This window comes from Motacilla alba, unplaced genomic scaffold (assembly GCF_015832195.1).
Source record: "Motacilla alba alba isolate MOTALB_02 unplaced genomic scaffold, Motacilla_alba_V1.0_pri HiC_scaffold_28, whole genome shotgun sequence".
Classification (NCBI taxonomy): Eukaryota; Metazoa; Chordata; class Aves; order Passeriformes; family Motacillidae; genus Motacilla; species Motacilla alba.
In genome coordinates this window covers 4,022,840-4,042,811 of record NW_024037374.1, presented here as the reverse complement: position 1 = coordinate 4,042,811, position 19,972 = coordinate 4,022,840, and the positions used below count along the sequence as shown (strand labels likewise).

The 19,972-nt window shown below is 55.3% G+C and overlaps 1 protein-coding gene across 1 annotated transcript in view; it reads right to left on the bottom strand.

Moving 5' to 3' along the window:
- Window positions 1-975: 975 nt before the first annotated feature.
- LOC119696274 (zinc finger protein 135-like) overlaps window positions 976-19,972 on the bottom strand; it is an 80,989-nt gene continuing 61,992 nt past the window's right edge. Inside the window, exon 2 of the mRNA XM_038125998.1 lies at window positions 976-1,706. Coding sequence (XP_037981926.1) covers window positions 976-1,706 — 731 coding nt within the window. The remainder of the gene's footprint in view (window positions 1,707-19,972) is intronic.

Sequence of the window (19,972 nt, the reverse complement as noted above, 5' to 3'; positions counted from 1 at the left end):
ATAAAAATGAAATATAATAATTTCAACTCTTCCTTACAATACTCCAATAATGATTCAAGCAAAACAACAACAACTATTGCTATAACATTACCAATACATATAAATAAACAAATTATATACCAAAAAATACCTTTTGAAGGTATTACCTCAATAACCAATATACTTCAGATAAAAAATATCTAAGAAACCAAGCATACAATCTAATCCACCTTAGTAAAACAATTCCTATTACAAATACACCAAACACAAAACCAACACCATTATAATGGCTCATATATTTTAACCAAGCAAATAAACTTTAATAACAACCCAAAGTCTCTAAAAATTTTTAAAATATTTTTCAAAATTTAATTGTGGGTGTGTGGTTTTATATGGATATTGGTTTTTGGATTGTTTGGGTTGGATGATTTAAAAAATGGGATTTTTATACGAATTTCATCACCTGAGAAGGAGGCACTCTGCAAACAGAGCTGACTGAGAATGAACGGGACAGAAATCAGAAACTCTGAAAGTTTTATTTGCTGTCAAACCCATCCCACCCAGCCAGCCCCACACAATCCCCACCCCTCCTCCAAACTGGGATCCCACTGCTCCCAATCCCCTCCCAACCCCATCCCACCCTGGTGGCTGTGGAATGGAGTGAGTTTGGTGTGGGATTGAGGCTTTTTGAGGAGGCAAGAAGCGACTTGAGGTGGCATTGAGCCTTCATGGGTTAAAATTCAGTTGTTTTCAGAGGGATTTGAGTGGTTTTGAGGTGACAGATCCATCCCTCTTGGCTTTTGGAGGGCAAAGAGATGGAGAAGAGAAAGATATCAAGGCCAAACCAAGAGGAGAAGCAGGCAGGCGTGTTTACAGCATGGATCACAGGGAATGTGGGTCACCAGGGCTGTGCCCAGCGTGGCTCCACCAGCGGGGGATGGAGATGGAGCAGTGCATGAAGCTCTTCCTGCACTCGGGGCACTCGCAGGGCTCCCCTTACCGGTGCCTCCGTTGGTGTCGGGTCAAGTGGGAGCGCTGTGAGAAGCTCTTCCCACACTGGGGACACTCGTAGGGCCTCTCCCCGGTGTGGATGCGCCGGTGGGTGATGAGGGTGGAGTTCTGCCTGAATCCCTTCCCGCAGTCGGGGCAGCGGAAGGGCCTCTGCTCTGTGTGACTCTGATAGTGCCGGAGGAGACTGGAGCTGATCCGAAACCTCTTCCTGCACTGATCACACTCATAGGGCCTCTGCCCAGTGTGGGTCGTCTGGTGCCTGATCAGGGTAGAACGCTGCCTGAAGCTCTTCCCACACTCCCTACACTCGTGGGGCCGTTTCCCAGTGTGGGTCCTCTGGTGCAGGATCAGGTGGGAGCTGTGCCTGAAGCTCTTCCCACATTCCCCACACACATGGGGCCTCTCCCCAGTGTGGATGCGCCGGTGCACGACAAGATGGGCGTTGTGCCTGAAGCCCTGCCCGCAGTCGGGGCAGCGGAAGGGCCTCTCCTCTGTGTGCGTGCGCTGGTGCACCAGGAGATCAGAGCTGGTCTTAAACCTCTTCCTGCACTGATCACACTCGTAGGGTCTCTCCCCAGTGTGGGTCCTCTGGTGCTTGATCAGCTCAGAGTTCCACCTGAAGCTCTTCCCACACTCCACGCACGTGTGGGGCTTCTCCCCAGCATGGAGCTGCTCATGGGGCACCACCTCCGAGCTCTGGCTCCATCTCCGGCCGCCTTCCCGGCCCAGGCTGGGTCTTTCCCCCTCAGATCGCCGCCATCTGCCTTTGCAGCCCCTCCTCGTGCGGCATCTCCGGGCTTTTTCCTCCCCGTTGGCTTCCTGCGCTGTGGAGCCGCTCCAAACGGCCTCTGCCACGAGCTTCTGCCCCGGGGATTTGTCCTCCCTGCTCTCCAGCCTCAGCTCCTGCTCTGGGGGAGGAAGGACAAGCAGAGGATGGCATTTGCCTCCGGGCCACAGGCAAGGGCAAGGAGATGCCCCAGGGCGTCCCCGGCACAGGGGCTGTGCTGCAGCCGGGGCCGTGCTGGGCTGGGAGATGGAGCAGGACACAGGGGCAAAGGGGCACTGACTTCCTCCTCACCTGCCTGCGTGTCCCGGGGCATCTTCCTCTTCCTCACAGCCTCCCAGGGCTTGGCAATGGGAAATCCTGATTTGGGGAAAACAAGGGATGAGCATGGTGAGTTTGAAGGTCCCTCTGCCCATGTCCAGCTCTAGAGATCACGAGGCATGTGGGGCAAATAAAACCTCCCAAGATTTTTATTAAACACCAAGATTCAGCCCTGGAAAAGCCTCCCAGTAGTTCCCCATCCCTGCTCCCTCCCCTCTGGTGTTCAGGGTTCCCCCTGTCCCAGCTGCTGGGGTCACGCTTGGATTGGGGGTCCCCCTTCTCCTGGGTGCCCGCCCTGCCCAGGCTGCTGGCAGTCCCAGCAATCCCAAAAGCTCCCCCCTCTCCGCTCTCCCCATGCAGGGATGCCGGGGCTTTTTGGGCTCCCTTTTGGGCTCCCTTCTCCCCTCACGCTCTGCTTTGGGCTGCAGGGGCTCCAAGGAGTCCCCCCTGCCCCTCTCCAGGCTCTTGAGGCTCCCGCCAATGGCGCCGCTCCCCCCTCTCTGGGCTCCCCACTTTGGGCTCCTGGCGGACACAGGGCTCTGCTCCTCCAGGCTGCCTCTGCCGGCAGCTGCCACCGGCACCCCCAATGTCCCCCCAAGGGGCCTTTCCCGCTCAGCCTTGGACTGCTGCATTCTCCAGACATCCCCCAAAAACCCAACTGGGAACAACTGGGAGTGACTGGCTGCATGCGGGGGGTGACTGGAAACAACTGGGCTTATACTGGGATCAACTGGGATCATGCTGGAGCTGACTGGGATCGTCCTGGCAGTCAGTGCCACTACACTGAGGCTGACTGGGAGTGCTTGGCAGCAAATGGGATCCTACTGGAACAAACTAGGACTGACTGGGAACATGCTGCAGGCAACTAGGCTACACTGGGAGTGACTGGAACAAAAGGGAGGGTGCAAGAGAGCAACTGGAACCATGTGGAGCACAACTGGTTCATACTGGCAGTGACTGGGAGCACACTGGGCTCACATTTGGATCATACTGGGAGGGACTGGACTGACACTGGGAGGATCTGAGAGTGACTGGGAACACACCCTGCACATCATCCCCCACACTGGGCCTGACTGGGAGCAACTGGGAGCACACTGGGAACAAATGGCATCAGACTGGGACTGACTGGCTTGATCCAAGATGCAACTGGAACCATGCTGGAGGCAGCTGGGACCACACTGGGAGAGACTGGAAGCAACTGGGATTATACTGGGACCACACTGGGAGGGCTGGCATGTGACTGGGATCAAACTGGAGCTTCCTGGGATCATCCTGGGGTTGAAACCGACGACTGGGATCCCACTTTGGGCTACTGGGAGCAGCTGAGAGAAACTGGGATCATGCTGCAAGCAAACTGGAGGAACTGGGAAAGACTGGATGCACGCTGGAGGCAACCGGGATATTCTGGGCATGACTGGGGGATCACACTGGGATAACTGACACCTTACTGGGGCCACTGGCAGTGCCTGGAAATGACTGCAGACATGCTGGGGGCAACTGGGATATACTGGGAGTGCCTGTGACCATCCTGGGGGGACTGCAACCTCCCTGGGAACAGCTGGGACCATGCTGGGGAGAACTGGGACCACCCCTGGGGGCAACTGGGAGTGAGCAGGACCATGCTGAGAGGGACTGGGATCATCTGGGGGAGTGACTGGGACTATAGCAGGGGCAACTGGGTTCAACTGGGACCATACTGGGAGGGTCTGTAACCATAGTGGAGTGATGGAACCACACTGGGAACAGCTGGGCCCATGCTGGGAGCAACTGGGATCACAGTGGGGGTGACTGGAACATGCTGAGCAATGACTGGGAGTGGTTAGAGCAACTGCAATTGTGCTGAAAGCAACTGGGAAGAAGTGGGAATAACAACAGTGAAGCAACTGGGAACTGGGAGTCACTGGGGATCACACTGGAGGCTACTGGGCATGCTGGCAATGACGGCAACTGGGATCATACTGGGAGTGGCTACAATCATATTGGGATTACAGTGGTGTGACTGGACCCTGACTGGGGGTTACTGGGAGCTACCAGGCCCATGCTGGGAGCCAACACATCTTTAGAGGAACTGGGCAACTGGGGGTGAACCATGCTCAGGTGAACAAGAATGTTCAGGAACTGGGATGTACTGGGAGTCTGAGACCATACAGGTGGGACTGGGACCAGACTGGGAGCTATGTGCTGGGGGTGGGAACATGCTGAGGGCAAGTTGGAACTGGGAACCTACAGGGAGAGACTGGATCATACTGGGAGTACTAGGAAGCAAGGGGAGAATTGGGAGAACTGGGAGCGGGAGGAACTGGGTGGGACCTTGCTGGGAGCAAATTGCATCAACAGGGAATTGGGAGGGACATCTTGGGTGTGCCGAGGAAACTGGAAGCACACGGGGGGGCCAACTGGGCTCACACTGGGAGCAGCCACTGCCGGCCCTGGGACCCTCCAAAAACACCTCCCGGGGACCCCCCGTGTCCCCCCGAGGGCCATCTGCGGCTCGGCTTTGCAGCCCTGCCAGCTCCAAACATCCCCCCCAAAAAACCCCAAAGCCAGGCACCCCCCGGCAGATTTGGGCCCAGCTCCCCCTGCCCGGGCACCTGCGGCACGGGGGGGGATGCTCCCGGGGCTGCGGCCACTTCAGGCAGCGCCAGAGGCACCAGATTCCTTCTGTCCCCTTCTCCTGCTCTTCCTGCTGCCGCTCGGCCTCTTCCTCCCTCCCTCCTCCTCCTCCCCGTTCCCCAAGGCCCAACCCTGAGGGGAAAGGGGGCAAGGAAAGGGCGGGAACCGTGAGGGGAAAGGGCCGGGGCCAAGGGGACGCGCGGCTCCAAAAGGGCCCGGTTTGGCTCTAAATCACCCAAAAGGGCCTCAAATGCAGCTGAAATTAGCCAGCTGTGGCCGAACATCAGCCAAAGAAGATTAAAATTATCCAAAGGGGTCTAATACCCCACCAAAGGGGCCTAGAATTGCCCAAACTGGTTTACACCTCCCTCACAATGGCCTAAAGTCACCCTTAAATCTCCAAAATGCGCCTAAAATCCACGCTGCACGTACCTGCTTCAGCCTCAAATCTCCCGAATGAGCCGCAAATTCATCCAGTTTTGTCAGAAATCACCTAAGTTGACCTAAAATCACGCACATGTGCCTGAAACCAACACAAGAGGACCAAAAGTCATCCTAAACTACTTTGTTTGGTGTAAAGTCTCCCAAAGAACCAAAAAAACTACTCAAATGAGCCCAAAATCACCAAAACCAGAGACCTAAAATCACTCACAGATGATTAAATTCACTCACATGGGTGTAAAATCATCCAAAGGGATCCCAAATCCCGCCTCAACCCCACCAGATTGGGCCGAAATTCAGCCAAAGGGGCCTCAAATGCCCCCGCACAGGCTGGGGATCCCTGCCGGCAGCTGAAGCCCAGCCTAAAGCTGCCCCGCCCGGCCCAAAATGCCCCCGAGGGGCCGAGCCCGAGGCCGAGCCCGGCAGCGGCTCCGCGCTCGCTCCGGGCCCTCCGCGCTCGCTCCGGGCAGTTTTGGCCGCGGCCCCGGACGGGCCCGGGCGGGACTGGGAGGGAGCAGGGAGGGCTCGGCAGGGCTCGGCCATTTGGGGCTCGCTTGGCCTCGGGCCGTTGTGCTGGGAGTTGAGGGGCAGTCGCTGCGGGCTGTGCACACAATGATTGCCTTTGGGGCAGCTGGGCAATTTCGGGGGGTTGTGGATTCTGGGGGGTTCTACTGGTGCTTTGAGGGGTGGGGTGTTTTTCTGGGAGAGTTTGGCGGTTTATTAATTTTTTTGGTTTCTTTTTTAAATTCGGGGGGTTTTACTGGGATTTTCTGGGAATGTTGTGGGGTTGTCTGGAATTTTTGGGTGGTTTTATTGGAATTTCTGGGGGATTTTGGGAGCCTTACTGGAATTTTGCAGGTGTTTAGATGGATTCTTTTGAGGTCTAGGTTGTTTGAGGAATTTTTGGGGTTTTTTTTCGTGGAATTTTTTGGGGTTTGTGGGTGTTGCCAGGATTTCTTTGGGTCTTGGGAGGATTTGTGGAGCTTCTGGGGGGTTTGGGGACATTTATGGGGGATTTGTGAGATTTAATTGGGATTTTGGAGAGTTTGTTGGGATTTCAAGAGATTTTGTGGGCTTTTATTGGGATTCTAGGATGTCCTAATGGGATTCTGTGAGATTTAATTGGGATTTCATGGGTTTTATTTGACTTTTGGGGCTTTTGAGGAGATCTCGTGGCCTCTCAGCCCTTCCCTACACCCAGGTATAAACCCAAAGCCTCCCCCCAAAATTCCACTAAAACCCCACAAATCCCCTAAACATCCCAATGAAACCCTCCAAAACCCCAGAGAATCCCACGAAATCCCAGTGGAACTCACCAAAATTTAAAAAGAACTCCCAAAACTTTCAATGAATCCCCCCTCAAAAAAAAGCAAAAAAACAAACAAAAAACAACCCCAATAAAATCGCTCAAAAACCAAAACGCTCCAAATTAACAAAACTCCCCAAAATTGTGTAACCCCCCCAAAAAACCCAATAAATCTCTCCAAACACCCCAACAGTTCCCCCTAAACTCCAAACAAAATTCTCCAAAGCCCAAAAAAGCCAACCCAAAATCCCCAAAAACCCGCCCCAAACCCCAGAATCCCCCCACGCTCCCTGGGGCCGTCCTGGCTCAGGGGCACCGGCCGGTGGAACAGGAGCCGCTTCAGGGGGCCCTCGGAGCTTTTTGGGGAGGGGGCACCATGGGAGACCCCCAAAAATGGGGGAGGGGGAATGCATGTTGTGCCCCCTCTCCCCAAAACCCCCAGACCCCCGTTCAGGGTGGGCCTGGGACCCCCCGGTACCCCCAAATCTCCCACAGGACCCCTCCAGGAACCCCAAACCTCCCAGACTCCACCTAAGGTTGGCCCAGGACCACCCTGGCCTCCCAAACCCCCCCCCCCCAATTACCCTTAGACCCCCCCAGTTCCCCGCAAAATTGACCCCAGACCTACTTGAGACTCCCCAAATCCCATCAGACTGCCCCAAATCCCTCTCAGACCCCTCAATCCCCCCAAACCCAATAAACTCTCCTCAGACTCCCCTAAATGCCCCCCAGACCCACCTCAGAAACCTCCAGATCCCCTCAGAAACCCCCTCAGTTCCTCTCGCAATCCCCCCAAAATCCCCTCAGACCACCTCAATTCCCCTCAGATCGCCCTAAACCCACCTGAGAACGCTCCAGACCCTGTCAAGCTTCCCCCAAAGCTCCCTAGAGCCCCCTCACTCCCCCCCAAACCCACCGCACACCCCCTATTCCCTGTCACAGCCCCCCAGGTTCCCCCGGCCCCACCTCAGCTCCGCCTCAGCAGCTCTGACCTCAACATCTCCCGCCTCCGCCGCGCGCGCGGGCTCCCCCAGCCAATCCCTGCGCCGCGCCCCGAACCAACCAATCACCGCGCCGCACTTCCCCAAACCACCCAATCACCGCGCGGCTCCCCTCAGCAACGCCCGCCTCCGCCGCGCCGCTGCAGCCAATCAGAGGCGAGCCGCAGGCGGCGCCCCTCGGCCGCCGGGGCCGGGCCCCCGGGGGGTCTGGGGAGGGGCCGGGGGCGCTGAGGCGGCACCGGGGGCCGGGAGGGGTCTGGAGCGGGGCTCTGGGAGGGGTCGGGGGGGTTTGGGGAGGGGTCGTAGGGAGCTCTTTGGGGGTCTGGGGGAGGGGTTTTGGGGGGCCTGGAGTGTCCTGGGCCGGGTTTGGGAGGGGCTGGGGGGTCCTGGAAGGGTCCTGGGGGGATCTGGGGAGGGGCCTTGGGAAGGGTCTGGGGGGGTCTCAGGGGACAGCCTGGGCTGGGCCCGATTGGGGTCTGGGGGCTCTCAGGGGGTTCTGGGGGGGCTTTGGGGATCCTGGGCCAACCTTGGGGGGCTCTGGGGGGGTTTGGGGTTCCTGGAGGGGTCCTGGGGGGTCCCAGGCCCACCCTGAACGGGGGTCTGGGGGTTTCGGGGAGAGGGGGCACAACAGGCGTTCCCCCTCCCCCATTTTTTGGGGGTTTCCCATGGTGCTGTGAGATACAAAGCTGTGTTTCGTGTCAGGTACATACAGGCAGCGTGTGTGCTTATGATTGTGATATGTATGGAAACTGATCATGGGACAATTAAAGGATGAATTCCAAAAAAATAACTGAGGGAGTAAAGCATGGAAGAAGGCCTTTGAACTTATCCTTTGTTTGCAATTAACTTTTATAGCATCTGAAATAAAGCTTTAAAGATGTTGCTACTGGACAGGAACTTTTTGCACGTAGCTAAGCATTAAACAGCTTTGCAATAATAACCTTTTGAAGTATAATTTTAGAATATTACTTGTAGTAAGGAACTTTGAAATTATAAGTTTAGAATATATGTAAAGGAAATATGCTTATCTCAACACCTTAGCAAAACAGTAAAAAGCAGCTTGAGAAAGGAAGATGAACATCAACCCAAGGATTGATGGATTCGACCAAGGGAAGCTGGACATCACTGCTATGAGATTTATAGTCTTTGCAATTAAAAGGTGGGCCCACATCTGGAGTCTGGACCACACCAGCTGGGAGACCTCTTTCTTCTTTCGGAAGTCGGACCCCACCATCTGGGAATACTCCTTTCTGGGGTACATCCTGAGAAAACTAACTCACAATAGTGTATAGAATTGTGACGTAAAAATTGGGAATAGAAACTGCTGAGAAAAGCTTATGTGCACCCCTATAAATATCTGTACGCCCCAACCATCGGTGTGCAGTTGGAGGGAAAACTTCCCCCACTGTACCCAGCGCTGTTTTGCTCATACTTTACCACATTAATTAATAAATTGGTTACTGCTTGAATATTGGCCTAGTCAAGCTTCTTATTTATAACAGTGCCCCCTCCCCAAAAAGCTCCAAGGGCCCCCTGAAGTGGCTCCTGTTCCACCGGCCGGTGCCCCTGAGCCAGGACGGCCCCAGGGAGCGTGGGGGGATTCTGGGGGGCTTTTTTGGGATTGGATTTTGTGGGGATTTTGGGAGAGTTTTTGGGGATTCTGGGGTGGCTTTTTTGGGCTTTGGGGGATTTTGCTGTTTAGGGTGGAATTATTTGGTTTTTAGGGAGAATTACTGGGTTTTGGGGGGGTTTTGTGGATTTGGGGAATTTTGGATTTTGAGGGATTTTATTGGGATTTTGCAGGGGGTTTGGTTTTTTCGGGGGATTCATTGAAATTTTTGGGAGTTTTTTAATTTCAGTGGGTTTCACTGGTATTTTGTGGGATTCTCTGGGCTTTTGGAGTATCTTACTGTAATTTTTAGAGTCTTTTTGGGGTTTTAGTGGAATTTTGGGGGACCTCGGGTGGTCTTAGGGGGCTTTGGGTTTATACCTGGGTGTAGGGAAGGGCTGAGAGGCCACGAGATCTCCTCAAAAGCCCCAAAAGTCAAATAAAACCCATGAAATCCCAATTAAATCTCACAGAATCCCATTAGGACATCCTAGAATCCCAATAAAAGCCCACAAAATCTCTTGAAATCCCAACAAACTCTCCAAAATCCCAATTAAATCTCACAAATCCCCCATAAATGTCCCCAAACCCCCCAGAAGCTCCACAAATCCTCCCAAGACCCAAAGAAATCTGGGCAACACCCACAAACCCCAAAAAATTCCACAAAAAAAAAAAAACCCAAAATTCCTCAAACAACCTAGACCTCAAAAGAATCCATCTAAACACCTGCAAAATTCCAGTAAGGCTCCCAAAATCCCCCAGAAATTCCAATAAAACCCCCCTAAAAATTCCAGAGATTCCCACAAAATCCCCACAAAATCCCAGTAAAACCCCTCGAATTTAAAAAAGAAACCAAAAAAATTAATAAACCGCCAAACTCTCCCATGAAAACACCCCCCCTCAAAGCACCAATAGAGCCCCCCAGAATCCACAACCCCCCGAAATTGCCCAGCTGCCCCAAAGGCAATCATTGTCTGCACAGCCCGCAGCGATTGCCCCTCAACTCCCAGCACAACGGCCCCGAGGCCAAGCGAGCCCCGAATGGCCGAGCCCTGCCGAGCCCTCCCTGCTCCCTCCCAGTCCCGCCCCGGGCCCGTCCGGGGCCGCGGCCAAAACTGCCCGGAGCGAGCGCGGAGGGCCCGGAGCGAGCGCGGAGCCGCTGCCGGGCTCGGCCTCAGGCTCGGCCCCTCGGGGGCGTTTTGGGCCGGGCGGGGCAGCTTTAGGCTGGGCTTCAGCTCCCGCCAGGGATCCCCAGCCTGTGCGGGGGCATTTGAGGCCCCTGTGGCTGAATTTCGGCCGAATCTGGTGGGGTTGAGGCGGGATTTGGGATCCCTTTGGATGATTTTACACCCATGTGGGTGGCGTTTGAGGCCCGTTTGGGTGATTTTAGGGTGAACTGGGAAGTTTTAGAATGTGTTTAGAGCCCTTTGGACAATTTTAGGCCATATCTGTTGCGGTTTAGGTAAGTTTTGGTAATTTTAGAATAAACTGGGGAGTTTTACAATGGATTTTAGGATTCTTTGTCTGATTTTCAGCCCAGTCTGGTAAATTTGAGGGGGTATTTTAGATGCCTTTGGATGATGTTAGGCCCATGTGAGTTGGGTCCCTTTTTTTGAAGATTTTGGGCATATTTGGGTGGATTTTTGGTTCCTCTGGGATATTATAGGTCAAACCATGCCTTTTAAAGATGATTTTAGGATCTCTTGTGTTGGTTCTAGCATGTTTGGGGGATTTTTCGCAAACTCTGGATTTTGTGGTGGATTTTAGGTGCATTTTGGAGATTTAAGGGTGACTTTAGGCCATTTTGTGATGGTTGTAAATAATTTTGGGCAATTCTAGGCCCCCTTTGGTTGGATTTTAGACCCCTTGGATAATTTAAATCCTCTTTGGCTGATGTTCGGCCACAGCTGGCTAATTTCAGCTGCATTTGAGGCCCTTTTGGGTGATTTAGAGCCAAACCGGGCCCTTTTGGAGCCGCGCGTCCCCTTGGCCCCTGCCCTTTCCCCTCACGGTTTCCCGCCCTTTCCTTGCCCCCTTTCCCCTCAGGGTTGGGCCTTGGGGAACGGGGAGGAGGAGGAGGGAGGGAGGAAGAGGCCGAGCGGCAGCAGGAAGAGCAGGAGAAGGGGACAGAAGGAATCTGGTGCCTCTGGCGCTGCCTGAAGTGGCCGCAGCCCCGGGAGCATCGCCCCCCGTGCCGCAGGTGCCCGGGCAGGGGGAGCTGGGCCCAAATCTGCCAGGGGGTGCCTGGCTTTGGGGTTTTTTGGGGGGATGTTTGGAGCTGGCAGGGCTGCAAAGCCGAGCCGCAGATGGCCCTCGGGGGGACATCGGGGGTCCCGGGAGGTGTTTTGGGGTGTCCTGGGGCCGGAGTGGCTGCTCCCAGTATGAGCCCAGTTGGTCCCAGTCACTCAATATGATGATGCAATTTGGTCCCAGCAAGGACCCAGTTGCTCCCAGTTCTTCCTACTTTGATCCAGTCTATTCTCAGTTCCTCTCAGTTGCCCCCTGCATAGACCTAGTCACTCCCAGTATGATCCCATCACTCCCACTTGTTCCCAGTTCCCCCAGCACATTCCCAGTGTGGTCCCAGTTACTACCATATGGTCTCAGACACTCCCAGTATATCCCAGTTGCCCTGAACATGCTCGTAGTCATTGCCAGGCACTCCCAGTTAGCTCACTGTGGTTCACTTTACCATAGTTCTATCCCAGTTGCTCCCAGTTCCTCCAATAACAGCTCCCAGCATGGGCCCAGCTGTTCCCAGTGTGGTTCCATCACTCCACTATGGTTACAGACCCTCCCAGTATGGTCCCAGTAGAACCCAGTTGCCCCTGCTATAGTCCCAGTCACTCCCCAGATGATCCCAGTCCCTCCCAGCATGGTCCCACTCACTTCCAGTTGCCCCCAGGTTGGTCCCAGTTCTCCCCAGCATGGTCCCAGCTGTTCCCAGGGAGGTTCCAGTCCCCCCAGGATGGTCACAGACACTCCCAGTATATCCCAGTTGCCCCCAGCATGTCTGCAGTCATTTCCAGGCACTGCCAGTGGCCCCAGTTAGGTGTCAGTTATCCCAGTGTGATCCCCCAGTCATGCCCAGAATATCCCAATTGCCTCCAGCGTGCGTCCAGTCCTTCCCAGTTGCTCCAGTTTGCTTGCAGCATGATCCCAGTTTCTCTCAGCTGCTCCCAGTAGCCCAAAGTGGGATCCCAGTCGCTCAGTTTCAACCCCAGGATGATCCCAGGAAGCTGCAGTTTGATCCCAGTCACATGCCAGCCCTCCCAGTGTGGTGCCAGTATAATGGCAGTTGCTTCCAGTCTCTCCCAGTATGGTCCCAGCTGCCTCCAGCATGGTTCCAGTTGCTTCCTGGATCAAGCCGGTCAGTCCCAGTCTGATGCCATTTGCTCCCAGCGTGCTCCCAGTTGCTCCCAGTCAGGCCCAGTGTGGGGGATGATGTGCAGGGTGTGTTCCCAGTCACTCTCAGATCCTCCCAGTGTCAGTCCAGTCCCTCCCAGTATGATCCAAATGTGAGCCCAGTGTGCCCCCAGTCACTGCTAGTATGAACCAGTTGTGCTCCACATGGTTCCAGTTGCTCTCTTGCACCCTCCCTTTTGTTCCAGTCACTCCCAGTGTAGCCCAGTTCCCTGCAGCATGTTCCCAGTCAGTCCCAGTTTGTTCCAGTAGGATCCCATTTGCTGCCAAGCACTCCCAGTCAGCCTCAGAGTAGTGGCACTGACTGCCAGGACGATCCCAGTCAGCTCCAGCATGATCCCAGTTGATCCCAGTATAAGTCCAGTTGTTTCCAGTCACCCCCAGCATGCAGCCAGTCACTCCCAGTTGCTCCCAGTTGGGTTTTTGGGGGATGTTTGGAGAATGAAGCAGTCCAAGGCTGAGCGGGAAAGGCCCCTTGGGGGGACATTGGGGGTGCCGGTGGCGGCTGCCGGCAGAGGCAGCCTGGAGGAGCAGAGCCCTGTGTCCGCCAGGAGCCCAAAGTGGGGAGCCCAGAGAGGGGGGAGCGGTGCCATTGGCGGGAGCCTCAAGAGCCCGGAGAGGGGCAGGGGGGACTCCTTGGAGCCCCTGCAGCCCAAAGCAGAGAGTGAGGGGAGAAGGGAGCCCAGAAGGGAGCCCAAAAAGCCCCGGCATCCCTGCATGGGGAGAGCGGAGAGGGGGGAGCTTTTGGGATTGCTGGGACTGCCAGCAGCCTGGGCAGGGTGGGCACCCAGGAGAAGGGGGACCCCCAATCCAAGCGTGACCACAGCAGCTGGGACAGGGGGAACCCCCGAACACCAGAGGGGAGGGAGCAGGGACAGGGAACTCCTGGGAGGCTTTTCCAGGGCTGAATCTTGGTGTTTAATAAAAGTCTTAGGAGGTTTTATGGGCCCCACATGCCTCGTGATCTCTAGAGCTGGACTTGGGCAGAGGGACCTTCAAACTCAGCATGCTCATCCCTTGTTTTCCCCAAACCAGGATTTCCCATTGCCAAGCCCTGGGAGGCTGTGAGGAAGAGGAAGATGCCCCGGAACACGCAGGCAGGTGAGGAGGAAGTCAGTGCCCCTTTGCCCCTGTGTCCTGCTCCATCTCCCAGCCCAGCACGGCCCCGGCTGCAGCACAGCCCCTGTGCTGGGGACGCCCTGGGGCATCTCCTTGCCCTTGCCTGTGGCGCGGAGGCAAATGCCATCCTCTGCTTGTCCTTCCTCCCCCAGAGCAGGAGCTGAGGCTGGAGAGCAGGGAGGACAAATCCCCGGGGCAGAAGCTCGTGGCAGAGGCCGTTTGGAGCGGCTCCACGGCGCAGGAAGCCAACGGGGAGGAAAAGGCCCGGAGATGCCGCACGAGGAGGGGCTGCAAAGGCAGATGGCGGCGATCTGAGGGGGAAAGACCCAGCCTGGGCCGGGAAGGCGGCCGGAGATGGAGCCAGAGCTCGGAGCTGGTGCCCCATGAGCAGCTCCATGCTGGGGAGAAGCCCCACACATGCGTGGAGTGTGGGAAGAGCTTCAGGTGGAGCTCTGAGCTGATCCAGCCCCAGAGGAGCCACACCGGGGAGAGGCCCTACGAGTGTGATCAGTGCAGGAAGAGGTTTCAGACCAGCTCTGATCTCCTCGTGCACCAGCGCACGCACACAGAGGAGAGGCCCTTCCGCTGCCCCGACTGCGGGCAGGGCTTCAGGCACAACTCCAGTCTTCAGGCACAACTCCAGTCAGGCACCGGCGCATCCACGCTGGGGAGAGGCCCTACGAGTGTCCCCAGTGTGGGAAGAGCTTCTCCTGCAGCTCTCACTTGACCCGACACCAACGGAGGCACCGCTAAGGGAAGCCCTGCAAGTGCCCTGAGTGCGGGAAGAGCTTCGTGCGCTGCTCCAGCTCCATCCCCCGCTGGAGGAGCCACGCTGGGCACAGCCCTGGTGACCCACATTCCCTGTGATCCATGCTGGGAACACACCTGGCTGCTTCTCCTCTTGGTTTGGCCTTGATATCTTTCTCTTCTCCATCTCTTTGCCCTCCAAAAGCCAAGAGGGATGGATCTGTCACCTCAAAACCACTCAAATCCCTCTGAAAACAACTGAATTTTAACCCATGAAGGCTCAATCCCACCTCAAGTTGCTTCTTGCCTCCTCAAAAAACCTCAGTCCCACACCAAACTCAGTCCATTCCACAGCCACCAGGGTGGGATGGGGTTGGGAGGGGATTGGGAGCAGTGGGATCCCAGTTTGGAGCAGGGGTGGGGATTGTGTGGGGCTGGCTGGGTGGGATGGGTTTGACAGCAAATAAAACTTTGAGAGTTTCTGATTTCTGTCCCGTTCATTCTCAGTCAGCTCTGTTTGCAGAGTGCTGCCTTCTCAGCTGATGAAATTCCTGTAAAAATCCCATTTTTTAAATCATCCAACCCAAACAATCCAAAAACCAATATCCAATAAAACCACACACCCGCAATTAAATTTTTTAAATAATTTTTAGTTTCTTTAGAGTATTCAAGGTTGCTGTTAAAGTTTAGTGGTTTGATAAAATGTATGAGAAATTATAGTGGTGTTTGGTTTTGTGTTTAGTGTATTTGTGATACAAATTATTTTACTAGCGTGTGTTAGATTGTATGTTTGGTTTTTTAATATTTTTTTCCAGAGTATATTGGTTATTGAGGTAAAACTTTCAAAGGGTATTTCTTGTTATATAATTTCTTTCTTTACATGTACTGGTAATGTTACAGTAATAGTTGTTGTTGTTTTGCTTGAATCATTATTGGAGTATTGTAAGGAAGAGTTGAAATTATTATATTTCATTTTTATTCTAGTTTATTTCATTCTAAGTATAATTTATTTAATTAAAATGTTATTGTAATTTGTTGAGAGGATATAAAGGAAGTTCAAGGGCAGGAACATTTTTTCCTGGCTGAGAACTGGAATTCCAGACTCTGGGAGTGTGTGCAGGACCACCCAGACTGGGCTCAAACATGGGCTGGGATCAAACATGAGCTAGGATCAAACATGGGCTGGGATCAAATATGGGCTGGGAGCGCATGGGATGGGACTGAACAGATCAGGACGACACAGACTGGGATAAACTGGGCTGGGATTATATGGACTGGGGCCGGATGGACTGGGATGGCACGGGCTGGGCTGGCACGGGCTGGGAAAAAGCATTGGCTGCCCTTGGCTCCTTTGGCTCCCATCCAGGGCTAAAGGCGGCCCCACCAAGCTGGCTGGATCCTGTTTGGGGGTCCCATCCCCTCTTTTCCCGCGCTCTGCCGCCCCTTCCCCATCGTTGTCCCAGTGCCCAGTCCCTTCCCCCGTGCTCGGTTTTGGGGGTTCCAGGCCCCTCCTGCTCCGTTTGGGGGTCCCGACGGCCCCTTGGTTTAATTTGGGGCCCCCGGCGCCCTTCTCAGCGCGCCCCCCGCTGCCCCCGCGGCCGGGGGGGCTCCCAGCGGCACCAGTGCCCCCAGTGCGGCCCCAGCTGCCCCCGCCCGCCCCATGCCCATGGCCAGGGTCACCTCCCCCCTGCCCAAATTCCGCTGGCGGGGAGCGCGGGGCGCTGCGGGCCCGCCCGGACACTGATGAGTCAGAGCCGCGCCGGGCGCTGATTGGCTGGGAGCCGCCGGGCGGGGCCAGGGCTTTGCCGAGTTTCTGCCCGGCAACTGTGTCGTCACCAGCGCCGCGCGCTCCCATTGGCCAGAAGCTGTTTCGCGCTGGCCGCGGGAGCAGCTGGGGACCCCCGGGAGCACCTCGGGTTTGGGGCTTTCGATCCCCCCTCGGCCCTCGGGGCGGCCCTGGGGCCACCCCAGCACCCCCAAAATGGGGAGGCTCCCCGGAGCCCTTCGGAGCCGCCAGCAATGGGCTGGAAGCGGCAGCAGCCGCCCCAGAAAGGGATCGAAGGCTCCGCGCCGGGAATGGGGGAGGCTCTGGGGATGGCTCCGATCCGGACTGGGGCGGGCTGCGATTGAGGGAGGCTCCGTTCAGCGCCTGCGGAGGGGCTGCGGCTGGGGAGGGGTCCGCGATTGTGGGATGGCTCCATCCCGGGACTGGGCCGGGCACTCTGCCCTACCCGATCCCAATCCCGTTCCAGTTCCCAATCCCGATCCCGCCGCTGTTTCCAGGGAATGGCTCCGATCTCAACCCCCACCCCAAACCTGGGGGGGGTCAAACATTGGGGTCAAACACCCGAAATCCTGGGGTCAACTTCCCCCGACCCCAAATCCTGGGGTTTGAAACATCTGGGGTGTCCAACTGCCCTGGTCCCAAAGTTTGGGTGTCAAACCCCCTGATCCCCAAATCCTGGGTACAAAAACCCCCAAATCCCAAACCCCCAAATCCTGAACCCCTGAGCCCTGAGATGTCAGACCAGCCCAAACCCCAAATTTTAGGATCAAACCTCCCCAATCCCCGCAGTTTGGACCCATGACCCCCCCAATCCCCAACCCCCCAAACCCACTCCAGCCCTGGGGGCACAGTGGGATTTGTTTGGAGTTTGTTTGGGGTTGTTTGGGGTTTGTTTGGGGCAGCTCCAGGTGCAATGTCTGCAGAGAGACCCTGGGTACAATGCTGGGGAAAAAAAGGGGGATTGGGGTGGGAATCGGGGGATTCAGGATGGGGAAAGATTCTGGGTGGGAAAAGGGGATTTGGGGTGGGGAAAGGGGATTTGAGGTGGAGATTTTGGGTGGAAAAGGGATTTGAGGACACACAAAAGATTTGGGGTAGAAAAAGGAGAATTTGTGGTGGGAAAAGGAAATTTGGGGAGGACAAGAAGGATTAGGGGTCAACTAAAGAGATTAGGGATGAAAAGAGATTTTGGCATTGAAAAAAAAGGAGACTTTGGAATAAAGAAAGGAGGATTTGGGCTGAGCTGAACTTACCTGGGGTAGCAGGGGAGCAGGGGGCTGATTAGGGCAGGGTCAGGACCATTTTGGGGGCAGTTTTCTGGGATTTTGGAGTATCTCTCTGGGATTTGGGATCAGTTTTAGGGGATTTAGGGTGTTTATGGGTGGTTTGGAGGGATTTCAGAATATTTCTATGGGATTTAGGGTGTTTCTAGGTGGTTTTGGGGTGCTTCTATGGGATTTTAGGGCAGCTTGAAGGCATTTCAGGTGTTTTGGGGCAGCTTTAGGGTATTCAGGTGCAATTTCAAAGGATTTTGTGGATGTTTGGAGGGATTTGGGGTGTTTTGGGGTAGATTTTGGGTATTTAGGGGCGGGTTTGAGGCAGTTTTTCAGGATTTTGGGGTATTTCCGGCAGGTTTCTTTTTTGGGGGTTTGGGGGTGTTTTGGTGGGGCTTGGGGTGTTCTGGGTCCCTTTTTGGCCAAGGAGCTCTGTGGAGGATCAGTAACGGGCCATCACGCCATGATCAGTGTGATCAAGTGCAGCTGATTTATTGCAAACAGCAAGCCATATTTATACTGTGTGCTGCTGTTCACGCCTCAAGCTAATACAGGATTGGTCAAATCCTTCTACGCACGCAGTTTAATATTTCAGTTAATTTTAGTCTTTCTTCTCCCTGCGTCTCGCTGTGGTTTTCTTGTCTGCCTTTGCATCCTGAACCGTCTGCTTTTCTTTCTCATGGGAAAAAACCATCCATCTTGGCCAGGCACCCATGGACAAACCTGGGCATTCCCTATATCCAAGGAGAGCTCCCAGACCAAAGCTGCCAGGACTGACAAGTCTGGCTGGCCTTGGCTTCCTGAGGGCTGGCCCTCATCTGCCTCTGAAACCCTGGGGCTCGGTGCTTTCCTTCCTGATAAAAAGAACTCTTCTTCCTGTCCAGGCACCCACAGCCAAAACTGAGATTCCACCTCCAAAATGCCCTCAGTGCAAGGACAGCCTCTAGACCAAAGGTGCCAGGAGAGACAGGTCTGGCTGGCTTGGCCTGAGGGTGGCCACCTCTCATCTTCTTCCAAAACACTTGGACTTTACTGTCCTATGGGAAAAAACCATCCATCTTGACCACGGCCAAAACTGGGATTCCACCTCCAAAACTCCGTACATCCAAGGATTGCTCCCAAGTGGAAGCTGCCAGGACAGACAGGTCTGGCTGTCCTTGGCCTCCTGGGGGCTGCCTCACCCCCGCTGTGCAAACACTGGGGCTCAGTGCTTTCCTTCCTGTGGAAAAGAACCATCCTTCTCCTCCGGGTGTCCATGTCTGAAATTGGGGTTCCGCCTCCCAAATTCCCTATATCCAAGGGTTGCTGCCAGGCAAAATCTGCCAGTACCGTCAAGGCTGGCTGGCCTTGGCCTCTGGTGGCTGCCCCTGCAACACTGGGGCTGGGTTCTTTCCTTCCCATGGAGATCCCTGTGACACTGTGGGGACCTCATGGGACCAAGGGGATCCTTGTGGCACCTCTGGAGCCCATGGAACCCAGGGGATCCTTGTGGCACCTCTGGAGCCCATGGAGCCAAGGCGCCATGGTGACACAGCGGGGCTTCATGGACCCAGAGACCAGCATGGCTCTGTGGGGCCTGATGGAAGCATGGAGACCATTGTGACCCTTCAGGGCCTCAAGTCACCAAGGGGCCATTATGACACCTCAGGGCCTCATGGGAGCAAGGGACCATTGGGACACTGTGGGGCCCCATGGAGCCCAGGGAAGATGGACCAGGTCTGGCTGGCTTGGCCTCCCAGGGGCCACCTGACAGGTCTGGCTGATCTTGGGATGTCAAGGGCTGCCTCTCATCAGCTCCTGGAGCACTGGGGCTCTGTGCTTTCCTTGCTATGGGAAAGAACCATGCCTCTTTTCAGATGCCCATTGACATCTGATGCCCATTGACATCTGCCCTGGCAAGGGCAGCGCTGCAGAGAGACAGCTCTGGCCAGGGGCAGCTCCTGGGCACAGCCCAGCAGGGCTGGGGCACTGCCAGGGCACCTTGGGGACACGGGCAGGGCACAGACACAGCTCACAGGGCTCAGCACTGCCAGGGGCTGTGGCATGTCCCTGAGGGGGCTGGGGCACAGCCCCACCTCTGTGGCTGTGTCACAGAGCCCCAGAGCAGCTGTGCTGTCAGAAAGGGACTGTGTGACAGCACAGATGGGCTGTGTGACATCACTGAGGGGGCTGTGACATCACAGAGCTAGCTGTGACATCTTCAAAGGTGGTTCTGTGACATCACAATGTGGATTGTGACATACAGTATGACATCACAGAGCAGCTGTGTGATGTCACAGAGAAGGCTGTGATGTCGCAGACAAGGCTGTGACATCACAGGGTGGATGTGTGACATCACAAAGCTGCTCTGTGACATCACATAGGAGCTGAATGACATCACATGGAGGCTGTGTGACATAACAGAATGGTTGTGTGACATCACAGGAGTTTGTATGAAATCACAGGTAGCCTTTGACATCACAGGTGGCTGTGTGACATCACAGGGGCTGTGTGAGGTCACTGGGGAGGTCACTCCACCACAGCCCCCCCTCACAGCTCCCCCAGAGCAGTCCGGCGCT